The 14049-nt window shown below is 47.3% G+C and overlaps 1 protein-coding gene across 3 annotated transcripts in view; it reads right to left on the minus strand.

Moving 5' to 3' along the window:
- Positions 1–2691: 2691 nt before the first annotated feature.
- OTUD5 (OTU deubiquitinase 5) overlaps positions 2692–14049 on the minus strand; it is a 260721-nt gene continuing 249363 nt past the window's right edge. The window contains exon 8 of one of the 3 annotated variants that reach the window (XM_029610434.1): positions 2692–3121. In XM_029610434.1, coding sequence (XP_029466294.1) covers positions 3000–3121 — 122 coding nt within the window. In that variant the 3' untranslated portion in view covers positions 2692–2999. The remainder of the gene's footprint in view (positions 3122–14049) is intronic. The other 2 variants (XM_029610423.1, XM_029610412.1) reach the window with 2 other exon arrangements.

The following is a 14049-nucleotide window of genomic DNA, read 5'->3' on the forward strand; positions in this document are numbered from 1 at the left end:
GATGCTCATCAACAGTAACAGCACTTGACACAATCTATGGTGTAACCAGTACTCAATGGTGCCCGGCAGTATTGATGGTCCTTGTTGGCGCCCAACAGTGCCCATTATGCTCTGCGGCATCAATGGCACCCTTGGCAAAAAACAATTTTGCAGCTATGGCACTAATGTTGAGTGGTGCCTAGCATTCCTGGGCTCCACACCCAGCATCTGACCACTGGTGCTCTAGCATGTGGATGTGCATGGGCAACTGATGTCAGGGCATGGCACCAATGGTGCAGCAGCAGAGCTAAATGTCCAGGCTCATGTGCACCCTCTTTTCCATGGAGATTGCTTTGCCAGAGCAAGCTGGTAAACAGGAGGGGAACCTATGTCATCCAAGGCACCACAGGTGAAGATTAACTTGGGCCCATGGAGATTAGTTCCCAGGAACGTGGGGAAGATGAGCTCTCCTCCCCATGGGAACATTTCAGTCCTGGATTACTTCACTGTCTGGGTCTCTGTTGATGCCCAGTGGTTGGATGAAACTTCATGGAACTCCTGGCTTGGATGGGAACTCAGGCAAGTCCCAGGCTAGAGGCCTACCTGGACCACACAGGAACTGCAGGTTCCTCAAGTTATTGACAATAGCAAAAACTGACAAACTGAAGAAGAGGACAACACAGATAAGTTGTGGGTGCAGCCTTATTTATTAATAGAAAAAGAAACTTCTACCAGGCTGTACTAGGTCTGCCATGTCGGCCAGCAGTGAGAAGCAATGAAAAAAGGCCAAAAAATCCAGAACAAAATAAGCACAAACTACTAAAGGTACATAAGGGAGAAACAAAACTCACAGGGTCCTGCCAGAAAAACAGCTTCTCAACTTTCACTGCAGTAGCTGTGAAGGAGAGAGCAAAGACTGTGTCTTAGAGGCTCTATGGAAAAAAAAGACTGTGAGGCAGGGTGGTGACTACAGCTGCACATGGTCAGTACAGCATGCTAAAAGCTTCTAGAATCTTTGAAATCAAAGTTCTGTACTGGGCTCTATCTGATGACATCATCCATGTTTGCCATCCTGCTTGTCCTTGGAGAAAGTGCATTTAAACGTTTAAAACCCAGTTTTAAGTATGTAAATGCTTTTGAAAATCAGGCACCTTGTATGTGGGCTCAGCCACCTGCAAAAAAGTCAGACCAAGATTGGCTGGCACCAATCAGAACACAGCATGTGGGTAGATCTCTTTCACAACTTACCAACAGCCATTTTAGAAAGGAAAATGACGGCAAGAAATACATGTTAACAGATCAAGCCCTTGAGGCCACCCAGCCACATGTACCAAAACAGATGAACAGGCAGGAAAAAAGGGTTCCAGCTTCAATTCATCAAGAATTTATTATCTGCTTCTGTTCTATATTCTTTCAATGTGCTTTCAAGTCTCTGGACAGTTTGTTCCCAAAGGAAAAATAGAGGAAAATATTCTAAAGTGGACCCAAGCCAGGGTCAACACATCCATGGAAAAGAGCAAACTACAATTCCATAACATTCACTCCAGCTTTCCCAGGAATCGAGACAGAGAAAATGCTTAAACAGCAATCACACCGCAAACCTTTTTAAAAAATTTTTTTGCTGCCCCACAAATCTCACTAAATTATTGGGACAAATTTCTACAGGGTGGGCCAATGGAAAATTAGCCCACCTCCAATACCAGTGTATTGGAGGCAGGCTACTTTTGAATGGGCCACCCTGTATTTTCTTTTGTCACGTTGGCAAACTCATTGCTGTTGTCAAACACCATGGAGAACTCATGTAATACTCCTCTATAATACATTTCTCCTTCCACTTAACTAATCAGGAAGTCATCAGGTCCACCTTCTCATATTCTTCATTGTTCCTCTCATAATTCCACCCACATAAAGCGTCCTGTTGCACCTGTCTGAGGTTAAGAGCAACTTCTTGAAGTGCTCCTTCCAATCTTTCCCCACTGGGCATCCTGCAGGTACTTCTCATTATCTGTTTCCAGCCAGTGGTCTGGGAATGCTACATCATCGGAAACAGGAGAACTGGAACCTGAATCTTCTGCTTAGCAGCACAGAAGAAACAGCAATAAAGTCCAACCCAGTTTATTTTCAAGAAAAGCAATGCATCTTATTTTTGTATAAGATAATTTTTTCCTCTTTTTAATAAGAAAGAAAAAAGTAAATTCTATGACATGCCCATTTTGTAAGAAATTTTTTTAAACAAACGACAACAATAACAAAAAAAAAACAAAACAAAAAAAACAGATAAAGACAGGTCAAGTATTTGTGTGTGTGTGTTATGTGTGGGTGGGAGAGGACAGATGGGCATGTAGCGGGAGACTTAATTTCTTCCTTTCTTGATGCACATCATATATTCTTTAAAACAGGCAGGGAGAGAACCCTCCACCCACACACACACACCCTGTCTATTCAAAATACAAACAAATAATAATTTCATTGTGTTCCCTTCCTCTCTAAGTCACAATACTGCCTGGGGTTTTACAGTCATTCATTCTATTCCAGGGAAGGAAAAATATCTCCAAAAAACAAAAGGCTATTTTGTCTCCAAAATGGAGAAATAAAAATGATGGAAAGAAAAAGCCTCCCTCCCCCACCACACAATAGCCCCCCAAAATATATATATATATCTCATATGTATATATCTATCTATCTATCTATATATATATATCTCATATGTATATATATATATATATATATATATATATATATATATATATATATATTAATAAAGAATCAGTAAAGAAGATTTGAGTAATGACATAATTTTTTTTTTGGAGGGGGGGATGGGCGGCTTATTCTCTTTTCTTGTGTCAATACATGCACCTAAGTCAGTCCACTGCTGGCTAAGGAAATAGGGAAGGAGCATTAGTCGTGTGGAGAGAGGGAGGAGACGGGACCAGCAATCAAAGTGTCATCATGATAACTGGAGGGATGTAAGCAGACCACGTGACAGGACCAAGAATATTCCTTCCGCTTTTGACATGATATCAACTCTTGTCCGGGGAGGGGTCTCTGCGCATGAAGCTCTTCTTCACTGTGTCTAGGTACTCCTGCTGGGACACAGCTAACACGGAAGCCAGGATTTCATCATCGTCCCAGTCGTTTAGACCTACAACCCCCCAACAAAACAGACTGAATATTATTATTGCTTAAGAATAAGCCTGCTACTTATACACATACAAATTCTTATTTGGGCATTTTTTATCTGTTATGAATTTTACTGGCCAAACTGAGCTTATGTGCAGCGAAGGATAGCAGCATTGCTTACCTGTAACAGGTGTTCTCCCAGGACAGCAGGATGTTAGTCCTCACAGATGGGTGACATCATCAGATGGAGCCCTGTCACGGAATACTTTTGTCAAACTTTCTAGAACGTTGACTGGCACACTGAGCATGCCCAGCATGCCACTAACCCTGTGACCACACAGGGTCCCCCCTTCAATCTCGTTTTACAGCAAAAAGCACGAGCGAACAAAATAAAATAAGAAAACGTAATCGTTGGCGGCGGGTTTCGGGAGAACTAACATCTTGCTGTCCTGGGAGAACACCTGTTACAGGTAAGCAACTCTTTCTCCCAGGACAAGCAGGATGGTAGTCCTCACAGATGGGTGAAAAGCAAGCTACAGGCTGCCTTGGAATATAGCAAGCCAACCAGCACCCAAAAATGCGCAGCAGGCACAACAACAGGGGTGCTGTTGGCAACGAAGGGGCAACCTGAAATTCACAGTGGGCCCTAGGTAGGAAGAGTTGGGTTCTTACACTGGAAGCAAATTTCATAGGACAGACTGGCCAAATACTCTGTCCTGTCGACCAGCCTTGTCCAGACAGTAATGGGCTGCGAAAGTTTGGAGAGAGCTCCATGTTGCGGCCCTGCAGATGTCGGCAATAGGTACCGAACAGAAGTGTGCTACTGACGTTGCCATGGCCCTGACTGAGTGTGCTTTCACTCGTCCCTCAAATGGAAAGCCTGCTTGCTGGTAACAGAAAGCAATACAGTCTGCTAACCAATTAGATAGGGTCTGTTTGCCCACCACAACTCCAAGTCTGTTCTTGTCAAAGGAAATGAAGAGCTGGGTGGACTGCCTGTGGGCTGCAGTGCGATCCAAGTAAAAGGCAAGCACATGCTTACAGTCCAAGGTATGCAGAGCCCACTCACCTGGGTGAGTGTGAGGCCTTGTAAAAAAAAAAAATGGGCAACATGATGGACTGATTTAAGCGGAAGTCAGTTACTACCTTACAGGCCGATACAGTACAGTGTGCTCTGGTGGAGCGCACTGTTAAATCGGCATTTGGACGTGAGTTTTCGACGCGCTAGCTTTACCCCTTATTCAGTAAGGGGTAATAGTGCGTCGAAAACGAGCGTCCAACCCCCCCCCCCCCCCCCCCGAGACTAATAGCGCCTGCAACATGCATTTGCATGTTGCAGGCGCTATTAGTCATTCCCGCGGGATACAGTAAGTAAATGTGCAGCCAAGCCGCACATTTTACTTTAAGAAATTAGCGCCTACCCAAAGGTAGGCGTTAATTTCTGCCGGCGCCAGGGAAGTGCAGAGAAAAGCAGTAAAAACTGCTTTTCTGTGCACCTTCCGACTTAATGTCATGGCGATATTAAGTTGGAGGTCCCAAAAGTAAAAAAAAAGTAAAAAAAAAAAAGTAAAAGCAGCCCGTGGCTTGAAAACCGGATGCTCAGTTTTTGCCGGCATCTGGTTTCCGAACCCGTGGCTGTCAGCGGGTTTGAGAACCGACGCCAGCAAAATTGAGCGTCGGCTGTCAAACCCGCTGACAGCCGCTGCTCCTGTCCAAAAAGAGGCGCTAGGGACACGCTAGTGTCCCTAGCGCCTCTTTTTACCGCGGGCCCTAATTTAAATATTTTGGTTTACTGAATCGTGCGCACAGGACACTGTATCGGCCCAGTTAGGCAGGAACATAGGGTGAATGCCCAGTACCACCCGGTCATGGAGGAATCTTGTGTAGGGTGGATAGGTCACCAGGGCCTGCAGCTCACTGACCCTGCGAGTGGATGTAATCGCCACTAGGAAAGTAACTTTCCAAGTGAGATGTCTGAGTTTGCAAGAGTGCAGGGGCTGAAACGATGGACGCATGAGCCGTGCTAGCACTACACTGTGGTTCCAGGCCACAACTGGTGGACGTAGTGGAGGCTTAAGCTGTAGCAAGCCTCTCATGAAGCGCCCTACAAGGGGTTGCACCGATATTGGGGCGTCCCCTATACCTCGATGATAAGCAGAGATGGCACTCCAAGTGTACTTGGATGGAAGAAGTCTGGAGGCCAGATTCCGAGAGGTGCCAGAGGTAGTCTAGGAGTCTCGGCGTGGGGCAAGAGAAGGAATCAAAGCCCTTCTGCGTACACCACAAGGAGAATCTCTTCCACTTAGACCAATAGACTTCCACGTAGAAGGGTTTCATGAAGCTACTAGAACTTGCGAGACATTAGCAGAAAGGTCAAGGGGTTGTAGTATCAATCGTTCAACCTCCAGGCTGTTAGGGACAGGGTCTGGAGGTTTGGGTGGTGCAATTTGCCATGATTCTGTGTAATGAGGTTGGGCACCGTGCCCAGGCGAATGGGTTTCCTGGACAGAGAGGTTGCGAAGAATGGGAAACCAGACTGGTGTGGCCAATAGGGGGCTATGAGTATCATTGAGCCTTGGTCCCGTTGTAGCTTCACTAGAGTCTTGCTTATTAGCAGAATCGGAGGGTACACATATAGCAGGCCTGTGTTCCAGGGGTGGGCGAAAGGCATCCATAGGTGGTGATCTTTGGTCCCTGTGTAGGGAGCAGAAACCGTTCCACTTTGCGGTTTCTGTTTGGACAGAAAAAGGAAGCAACAGAGGGTATGCCACCGGGAACAGACCGCAAAAACGCGGAACGCACTTACCAAACGTCTGAGGATACGGAGTGTGATGGGGGGACCCCGGAGAGGGGGAAGAAATGAAGATTAACTTCAATATTTTCCATGAAGAAGGGTGTGAGGAAATTTCTCACAGAGCTCCTAAAAACCAACGAGGCAACTGCTGCGTGGAAAAAAAGAGTCTGAAGGGGGACCCTGTGTGGGCCACAGGGTTAGTGGCATGCTGGGCATGCTCAGTGTGGCAGTCAAAGTTCTAGAAACCTTGACAAAAAGTATTCCGTGCCGGGCTCCATCTGACTGATGTCACCCAACTGTGAGGACTACCATCCTGCTTGTCTGGGAGAAGTCTTAATACCACAGCGTACTGTGATGTAGTACAGAAGATATAGTGCTTCATTAAACCATACTTAGAAGAACCACCTGATGCCCACTGTGTACAATCTTCTACACACAACTGCTCTTCTATACTAAGATGCCCTACACACAGCATTGACCAATACAATTACTCTGCCTGCAGTACCCTCTGCTACTCCAATAGCTGAGACTCATATCTTCAGCTCTGCCAACATACCACACCTTGTAGCATTGTCCTTCCTACTGAGTTATACAAGTACAATACTATTTATGTACTGTGTTGAGTCCAAGCTGTGTTAGGGCCTAGTCTTGGAGGACAGTGATTTTGAGGGATGTTGTACACTGATTCAGCTGAAGGAGTACCAATTACCATTTCATATTCTCCTTGTTTTTCAGGATGGCTTTGGATACTGGAAATCCAGAGGTAAAGGACCAACAGACTAACCCACTGCTACTGATAGGCCTGTTTTGGCAGGAGGCAGGTGCAAACCTCTCAGCTGCTCTCATAAAGTCTGTAACCTGTACCTTTGCTTATTAATTATTTTATAATTTTTTTCCCTTCTTTTCCTACCCTTTTATGTTAATAATTACTCTACATATTACTTTGGCAACATATGCAAAATTTTCATGCAATAAAAATTATCTGACTCATTGCAAAAAAAGAGAAAATTGTATGTTGTTAGCATCTCCACAGGCAGTTTTCTCTTAAGGATAAAGGATATGTTACAGAGAATAGTTGCCAGGAACCTCATTGTATTGATGGGTCTAGGACACTGCTCCTAAATTTAACATTTAGGCCTCTTGTGTTTACAATACAGAGAAAGCAAAGTTGCTTACCTGTAACAGGTGTTTTTCACAGACCGCAGGCGACCAAAATGAGCCACACAAGTGGATGACCAAAGAGCTGGAGGAAGAAAAGCTTTTTCACAGCTCAGATGGTTTTCTGAGCATGCACAGCTGTGTTCTACCAGCAACTGCTGCTAACCTTCAACTCTAAGGGGAGGAAGGTGGGAGTGTATGGCTGATGTCCTGCTGTCTACAAGAGGACACCTGTTACAGGTAAGCAACTTTGCTTTCTCCATGGACAAGTTAGGACAGTAAATCAACCAACAAGTGACACTCCCAAGGCTGAGGGTTTGCATGTAAGTATTTGTTTTTTTTTAATATCAGCTATAGCAATGGTCAATTTGACACTTCATCAAGAGCATCATAGATGGATTTAATGAGATACTTGGAGCACTCTTCTGCCTCGATACATGAGATTTATTTATTTAGATATAAATTTCCTTTGGAAATCAGGTGATAGAGCTGCAGCATCAACTTTGAACTTTGTATATTGTGGTAATATACTGTGTAATTTGGAAACTGATGTGTTGAAATTCTACTTTGCAGCATTACAGTTTGATAGGACATCTTTCCCTATTGCTCATTTAGCCTATTATCTTCACCAGGAGGAGCATTTGAATAGATTTTTAAAAAATCTTTTAGCTTTTCTATAGTGCTAACTCCACTATTACAGAATCATAGGGCAATTGCACTTTTACTGACCCGGACAGTCTCCGATCCTATTTTTGAGGTCAGTTCTTTTTGCTAACTGGCAGAATTGACAGTGGGGTGTTTCCATATCCTCATCTGCAAGTCTTCTAATGCCTTGATGAAACACTGGAACTACCTGAGGTTGTTTTGGAGACTTACTGCAATGCCCTACTCCTGGCCTACCACTCGCTACCATTCGTCTGCTCCAAATCCTACAGAACACAGCCGCCCAGAATTCTAACAGGAACAAAAAAACATGAACACATTACACCAACCCTCATTCTCACTACACTGGCTCCCAATAAAATACAGAATAGACTACAAAGTACTAACAATCCTGCATAAACTAATCATAGGACATCAAACACACTGGCTATAAACAAATCCATCGAAATCCATGCTCCAAAATGGAACCTACGCTCAACGAATAAGGGGCCTCCTCAAAATCCCTCATGCCAGAACCACACAACTGAACTTAACCCGCGAGAGAGGCCATATCCATTGCCGCCCCCACACTATGGAACTCAATACCAATCGAAATAAGAACGCAACCAAACACCAAAACCTTCAAAAAAGAGCTTGAATGCAACCTGTCTGTTCACCAGAGCCTACTCAAACTCCACTCAATCAACCACACCATCAGACACCCACGCAACCCAACACCAAGAAGAAATCTCCATCTCTCGATCAACAAAATAACTTCTAACATTCGAATAACTAAGACAATATGCAACGGACCTCACTTCGTATATAAAACAACCTCTTAAGTATACTTGAACCTTTAAATCTCTGTTGTTAATGACCTAACTGTATAACTCATCCAACCTATATACCCTCCTTCTACCTTACTTATTACCCCATTCTACGCCTTAGTAGAACATATTGTATGTAATACTAACACCCAAATCCCGAACTATAACCCGTCTGCAAGACAGTTGCTGTGATGATGCTTATCTAACCTTTTTTCACGATTACTGTAAACCGTTCTGATGGCGAAACCGAATGACGGTGTACAAAATCACGATAAATAAATAAAATACTCCTCTTGAAAGATTTTCTTTTGATCAATTTCCTCCTGAAATGAGAAAGGGATGGACTGCCATTCTCTGTATAAATGCAGGATAAGTAAGATCCTCTGGTGGAGGTGTGTACCTCTCTGTCTCTGGATATGGATCTTTTGGGATTCCTGGTTAGTCTGGAATGGAATGCGCTGATGAAGATTCAAAAGACACAATATCTGAATCTTTTAGTGGTAATTGATAAATGGAATGAGCTTGAGAAGTATGACGTTCTCCTTCAACCTTCTTTTGGTCTCTGAAAGGGATCAATTCGTGATGAATCCTGAAGATTTTTTGCAAATTTCTCCAATACTGGAGTACACTGCTGTGAAGGTAGAGGCATTTTTGTCATGTAATGACTAATAAAACATGCTCAAAAATGCTTTAAATTACACCCTTCTCTCTTGAAAATAGTTCTTAATCCACATGCACTCAAACTAGAAATAATAATTAAAGGATCTTCAAAATCCATGGCTGATCCATTGCGTAGCTCGTAGAGCAACCATCAAATTGCCATGCCCATAAATCATATAATCATTGGTCCCATATTTCTTAGGCTCCAAGGTAGTTGGTGTGGTAGTGGTGCCAATGAGATGGTTGATGATAGTGCCTTGCAATATTTTCTCAACTAATGATTTGTGGGAAAACTTGTACCCTGATGGGGACATTTTTTCCCCTATGGGACGAGAGGAAAGCGCAGTTGTTTATCTGTAATAGGGTGTTCTCCTAGGGCAAGCAGGATGTTAGTCCTCACATGTGGGTGACATCATCCGATGGAGCCCAGCATGGAAAACTTGTCAAAGTTTCTAGAAGCTTTGACCAGCACCATTCAGCAAGCCCAGCATGCTGCTATCTGCGCGTCCATGCGAGGTCCCCCCTTCAGTCTCGTAATATAGATGAAAAAATACGAGCAAAAAAAAAATAAAACAACAAACCGAAAGGAGAACCCAACTCCATGGGGAGGCAGGCGGGATTCCTGAGGACTAACATCCTCCTGTCCTAGGAGAACACCTGTTACAGGTAAGCAACTGCGCTTTCTCCTAGGACAAACAGGATGGAAGCCCTCACACGTCGGTGAGTACCAAGCTCCAGACTGTCCCTGGCCACCATAGGGACGACCAAAGTGCCAACAGGCACAACAATAAACTGCGGCGCCATGGACCAAAAAGGGACTGTCTGGTTCCCACAGAGTACGGAAGGAAAAGTTGGGTTCAAGACTGAAACAGGCTGTGGAGGACGGATTGACCAAAGGCACTGTCCTGACGCCCGTCCTTGTCTAAACCACAATGAGCCGCAAATGTGTGAAGAGACTCCAGGTTGCGGCCCAGCAAATCTCGGTGAAGGGACTGCGGGCAGATGAGCTATTGGACAGCGCCATGGCCCGCACAGATAAGCCTTTACTCTGCTGGCGAGCAGGAGGCCTGCCTGCTGATAGCAAAAGGCAATGCAATCCTCCAACCAGTTCAACAGGGTTTGGTTACCCACCGCCCCTTCCCAGTCTGTTGGAATCAAAAGATATGAAGAGCTGGGTGGACTGTCTGTGGCTGGCTGTATGATACAGAAAGAAAGCCAAGGCTCTTTTGCAGTCCAAGGTATGAGGGGTTCACTCCCCCGAGTGTGAATGAGTCCTGGGGAAGAAGGAGGGTAACACGATGGACTGATTACGATGGAAATCTGATGTTACCTTTGGGCAGGACCTTTGGATGCGAACGCAACAACACCACACAATCATGGAAGAATTTTGTGTATGGTGGGTAGGTCACCAGAGCTTGAAGCTCACTGACCCTACGAGCTGAAGTAATCACACCAGGAACAAAAACACTTTCCAGGTGAGGAACCTTCAGGTCGAAAGACCGCAGTGGCTCAAAAGGAGGTCGCATGAGCATGCCAGACTGCGACAGGAGGCCGAAGAGGGGGGCTTCAGCTGGAGGAGGCCCCGCATGAACCAGCCTACCCAAATGTTGCACAGAACTGGCGTGCCAGCAACACCCTGAGTGATATGCACTGACAGCACTCAGGTGGACCCTGACTGAGCTGGTCTTAAGCCAGACTCAGAGAGGAGCCACAGGTAGTCCAAGGAGCTGAGGGAGGGGGCAGGAGAAGGGATCCAAGCAATGCCCCGCACAGCAGAAGGAAAATTTTTTTCCACTTCAAGCTGTAGGACTTTCTGGTGGATGGTTTTCAGGACGCCACCAAAACCTGGGAGATGCAGTCCGAGAGCGCCAAGAGGCTGAAGGACAATGCTCTCAACATCCAAGCCGTCAGGGCCAACGCCCAGAGGGTTTGGATGGCGCAGTGTGCCCTAATTCTGAGAGATAAGATAGGGTGCCATCCCCAGCAGACAGGAGCCCGCACCGATAAGTCCTGCAGAAGCGGGAACCAGACTTGGCATGGCCAGAAGGGCGCCACCAGGATCATGGTCTCACCGTCCTGTTGAAGCTTCAGGCGCATCTTCAGCAGGAGCTGCAGAGGGGGGTACACATAAAGCAGGCCTCTCTCCCAGTGGAGGGAAAAGGCATCGCAGGCCGGATGTCCATCCCCCGACAACAGGGAGCAGAATTTGCTCACCTTGTAGTTGTGAGGGGATGGTGAAGAGGTCTACATCCGGCATGCCCCAGTGGAGAAACAGCTTGGCCGCCACTCCCGGGTGGAGGGACCACTCGTGAGGCTGAAAGGAGCGGCTTAAGCGATGCATCAGGACATCAGAAGACCCGGCAGACACATCCCCTGCAAGAGGGTCCAAGTCCACACTTGCACCGCCTCCAGTACAGCAGGAATGAGCCTGGGTCTCCCTGCTTGTTGATATACTACATTGGAATTTGGTTGTCCTTCCGAATCAGGATTTCCTTGGATGAAAAACTGGTCCCTGAATGCCCACAAGGCATACTGGATTGCCCGAGGCTCCAGGAAGTTTATCTGACAGCAGGTTTCAGAGGCAGGTCCAGAGACCTTGCATGTGGATACCATTCACAAGGGCTCCCAAGCCCTGAGGGAGGAGTCTGTGGTGAGAATCACTTGGGGTGGAAAGGTTTGGAAGGGAAGTCCTTTTTCCAGGTTGGAAAGATCTTCCCACTAGGACAGAGTCACTTGCAGAGGGTCCGTGATTGCGACGGAGCCTTGAGATCCTGGGAAGCCTGTTGCCACTGGGACTGCAAGGTCCATTGGACCCTACTCATGCAGGGGTGAGCCAGAGGGTTCACATGGTCAGAGGCCACCATGTGGCCCAGCAGGCGGAGCAGAAGGCGGGTTGGGTACCCTCAGGCTGCTCCGTATAAGGGTAGCCAGTGAAGCAAGGGCGATTTGCTTTGGGCCCTGGGAAAAAAGCTTTTACCTGTGCCATGTCCAGTCTGGCACCTATGAAGTCCAGCTGAGGAGATGGGCAGAGATGAGACTTGGGGAAGTTGATAACAAACCCCAAAGCCTGCAGCGTCTACCCTGTCAGGGCCAGAGAATGCAAGACTCCTGAGCGAGAGTCGCTCTTGAACAACCAGTCGTCCAGGAAGGGGAACACATGCACGAGTGGACCCTGAGGTAGGCGGCCACCATTGCTAGGCATTTGCTAAAAACACGGGGGGCCGATGCCAGCCTGAAGGGCAGCACTTTGTACTGGTAAAATGGAGGTACTTCTGGTGGCTGGGGGAGGATAACAATGGCACATAAGCCTCTTTGAGATCGAGGGCGCAAAGCCAGTCTCCTCTGAGGAGTGGGAGGCAGCATGCCCAGAAACCATCTTGAACCTTTCTCTGACGAGAAACTTGTTCAATGCCTGGAGGTTGAGAATGGGGCGCAAGCCACCAATCTTTTTCGGAATGAGAAAATACTTCGAATAGAACCCTCGGCCCTGCTAAAGGCGAAGGACCGGTTCCACTGCGCCCGCCAACGAGGAGGGTGGCGAGTTCCATCTGAATTATGACCTGATGGGTGGACAAACCCCACAATGGACATGGGGGAGAGGTCGCCAGGAGCCGACTAAAGTTTAGACGGTACCCCTGACAGATGATAGTGAGGACCCATCGATCCAACGTGATCTCTTCCCAGTGATGGGCGAAGCTCAAGAGCCTGCCTCCGACCAGGGGATCAGACGTTAGGGGTACGATCAACTGACCTTTGCTCACTTGCCATCAGTCAAAAGTTCGTAGTTGGGGCACCAGCTGAGGCCTAGGCGCTCGCTGCTGGCGAGGGTGGCCTCTGGAGCTGGTGTGAGATGTGTAAGCCCTGGAGGCTGGAGGATAATACTTCATCTGCCTGTAGAAGGGCTTCCGGGATCCTGGACTAGAGGACTTCCTAGCCAAGGATGGGGTGTCAGAAGCGCTAGTGGAAAGCTGTTGAAGGGTGTCATGATGGTTTTTCAATTGTGCTACCGCATCCCGGACTTATCCCCGAAAAGGTTTTCACCTGTGCAGGGGAGATCGGCTATCCTAATGTGGACCTCCAGCCGGAGGTCAGAGGCTCTGAGCCATGCCATTCGCCTGGCGCCAATGCCAACCACAGCTATGCGGGCTGCCATCTCAAAACACATCATAGGTGGAATGCACCTTGTGGTCCCCGGCCTCGAGACCCAGCAGGAGAATGGCCAAGATGGCCTCCTGTTGTTGTTGAGGCAGGCCCTCTGTGAAGTCCTGGACCCATTTCCAGAAATTGTGATTGTATTGGGTCATATAAAGCTGGTAGGCAGCGATGGGGGCCACCAGCATGGTGCCTTGGAAGACTTTCCTGCCCAGGGCATCTAGCTCCCTGTGCTCATGTCCCAGAGGGGCTGAGGCATGGATGCGGGGAGCACTGGTCCTTTTTCAAGGCAGAATCCACAACCACTGACTGGTGGGGGGAGATGCTGCTTCTCAAACCCCATAGCCTGCTGCACCAAATAGGTGGCGTTAGCCTTTCCATTGATGGGGGAGATAGAAATGGGGTGCTCCCACATGTGGAGGAGGTTGAAAATGTTGTGGAAAGGAACTGGCATGATCTCCTTAGGAGCGTGATGAACTGAAGAACCTCATACGTCATCTTCGGTGAGCAGTTGAAAGAGGATGGCCTCAGCCATGGCCTTGACAATCCTACAAAGGACAGGTCCTCGGAGGGCAACCGGCGCCATGCCTCCGGAGGGAGGGCTCCAATAGGGGGTCATCTGAATAAACGGAGGATGACTCTGTGGAGTCATCACTCCAAGGGTTGTAAGACCCTTCCTCCTCACTAGGACTGGCGTGCCGTGGGTGAGGTCCTCAA

This window comes from Rhinatrema bivittatum, chromosome 1 (genome assembly GCF_901001135.1).
Source record: "Rhinatrema bivittatum chromosome 1, aRhiBiv1.1, whole genome shotgun sequence".
Taxonomy (NCBI): domain Eukaryota; kingdom Metazoa; phylum Chordata; class Amphibia; order Gymnophiona; family Rhinatrematidae; genus Rhinatrema; species Rhinatrema bivittatum.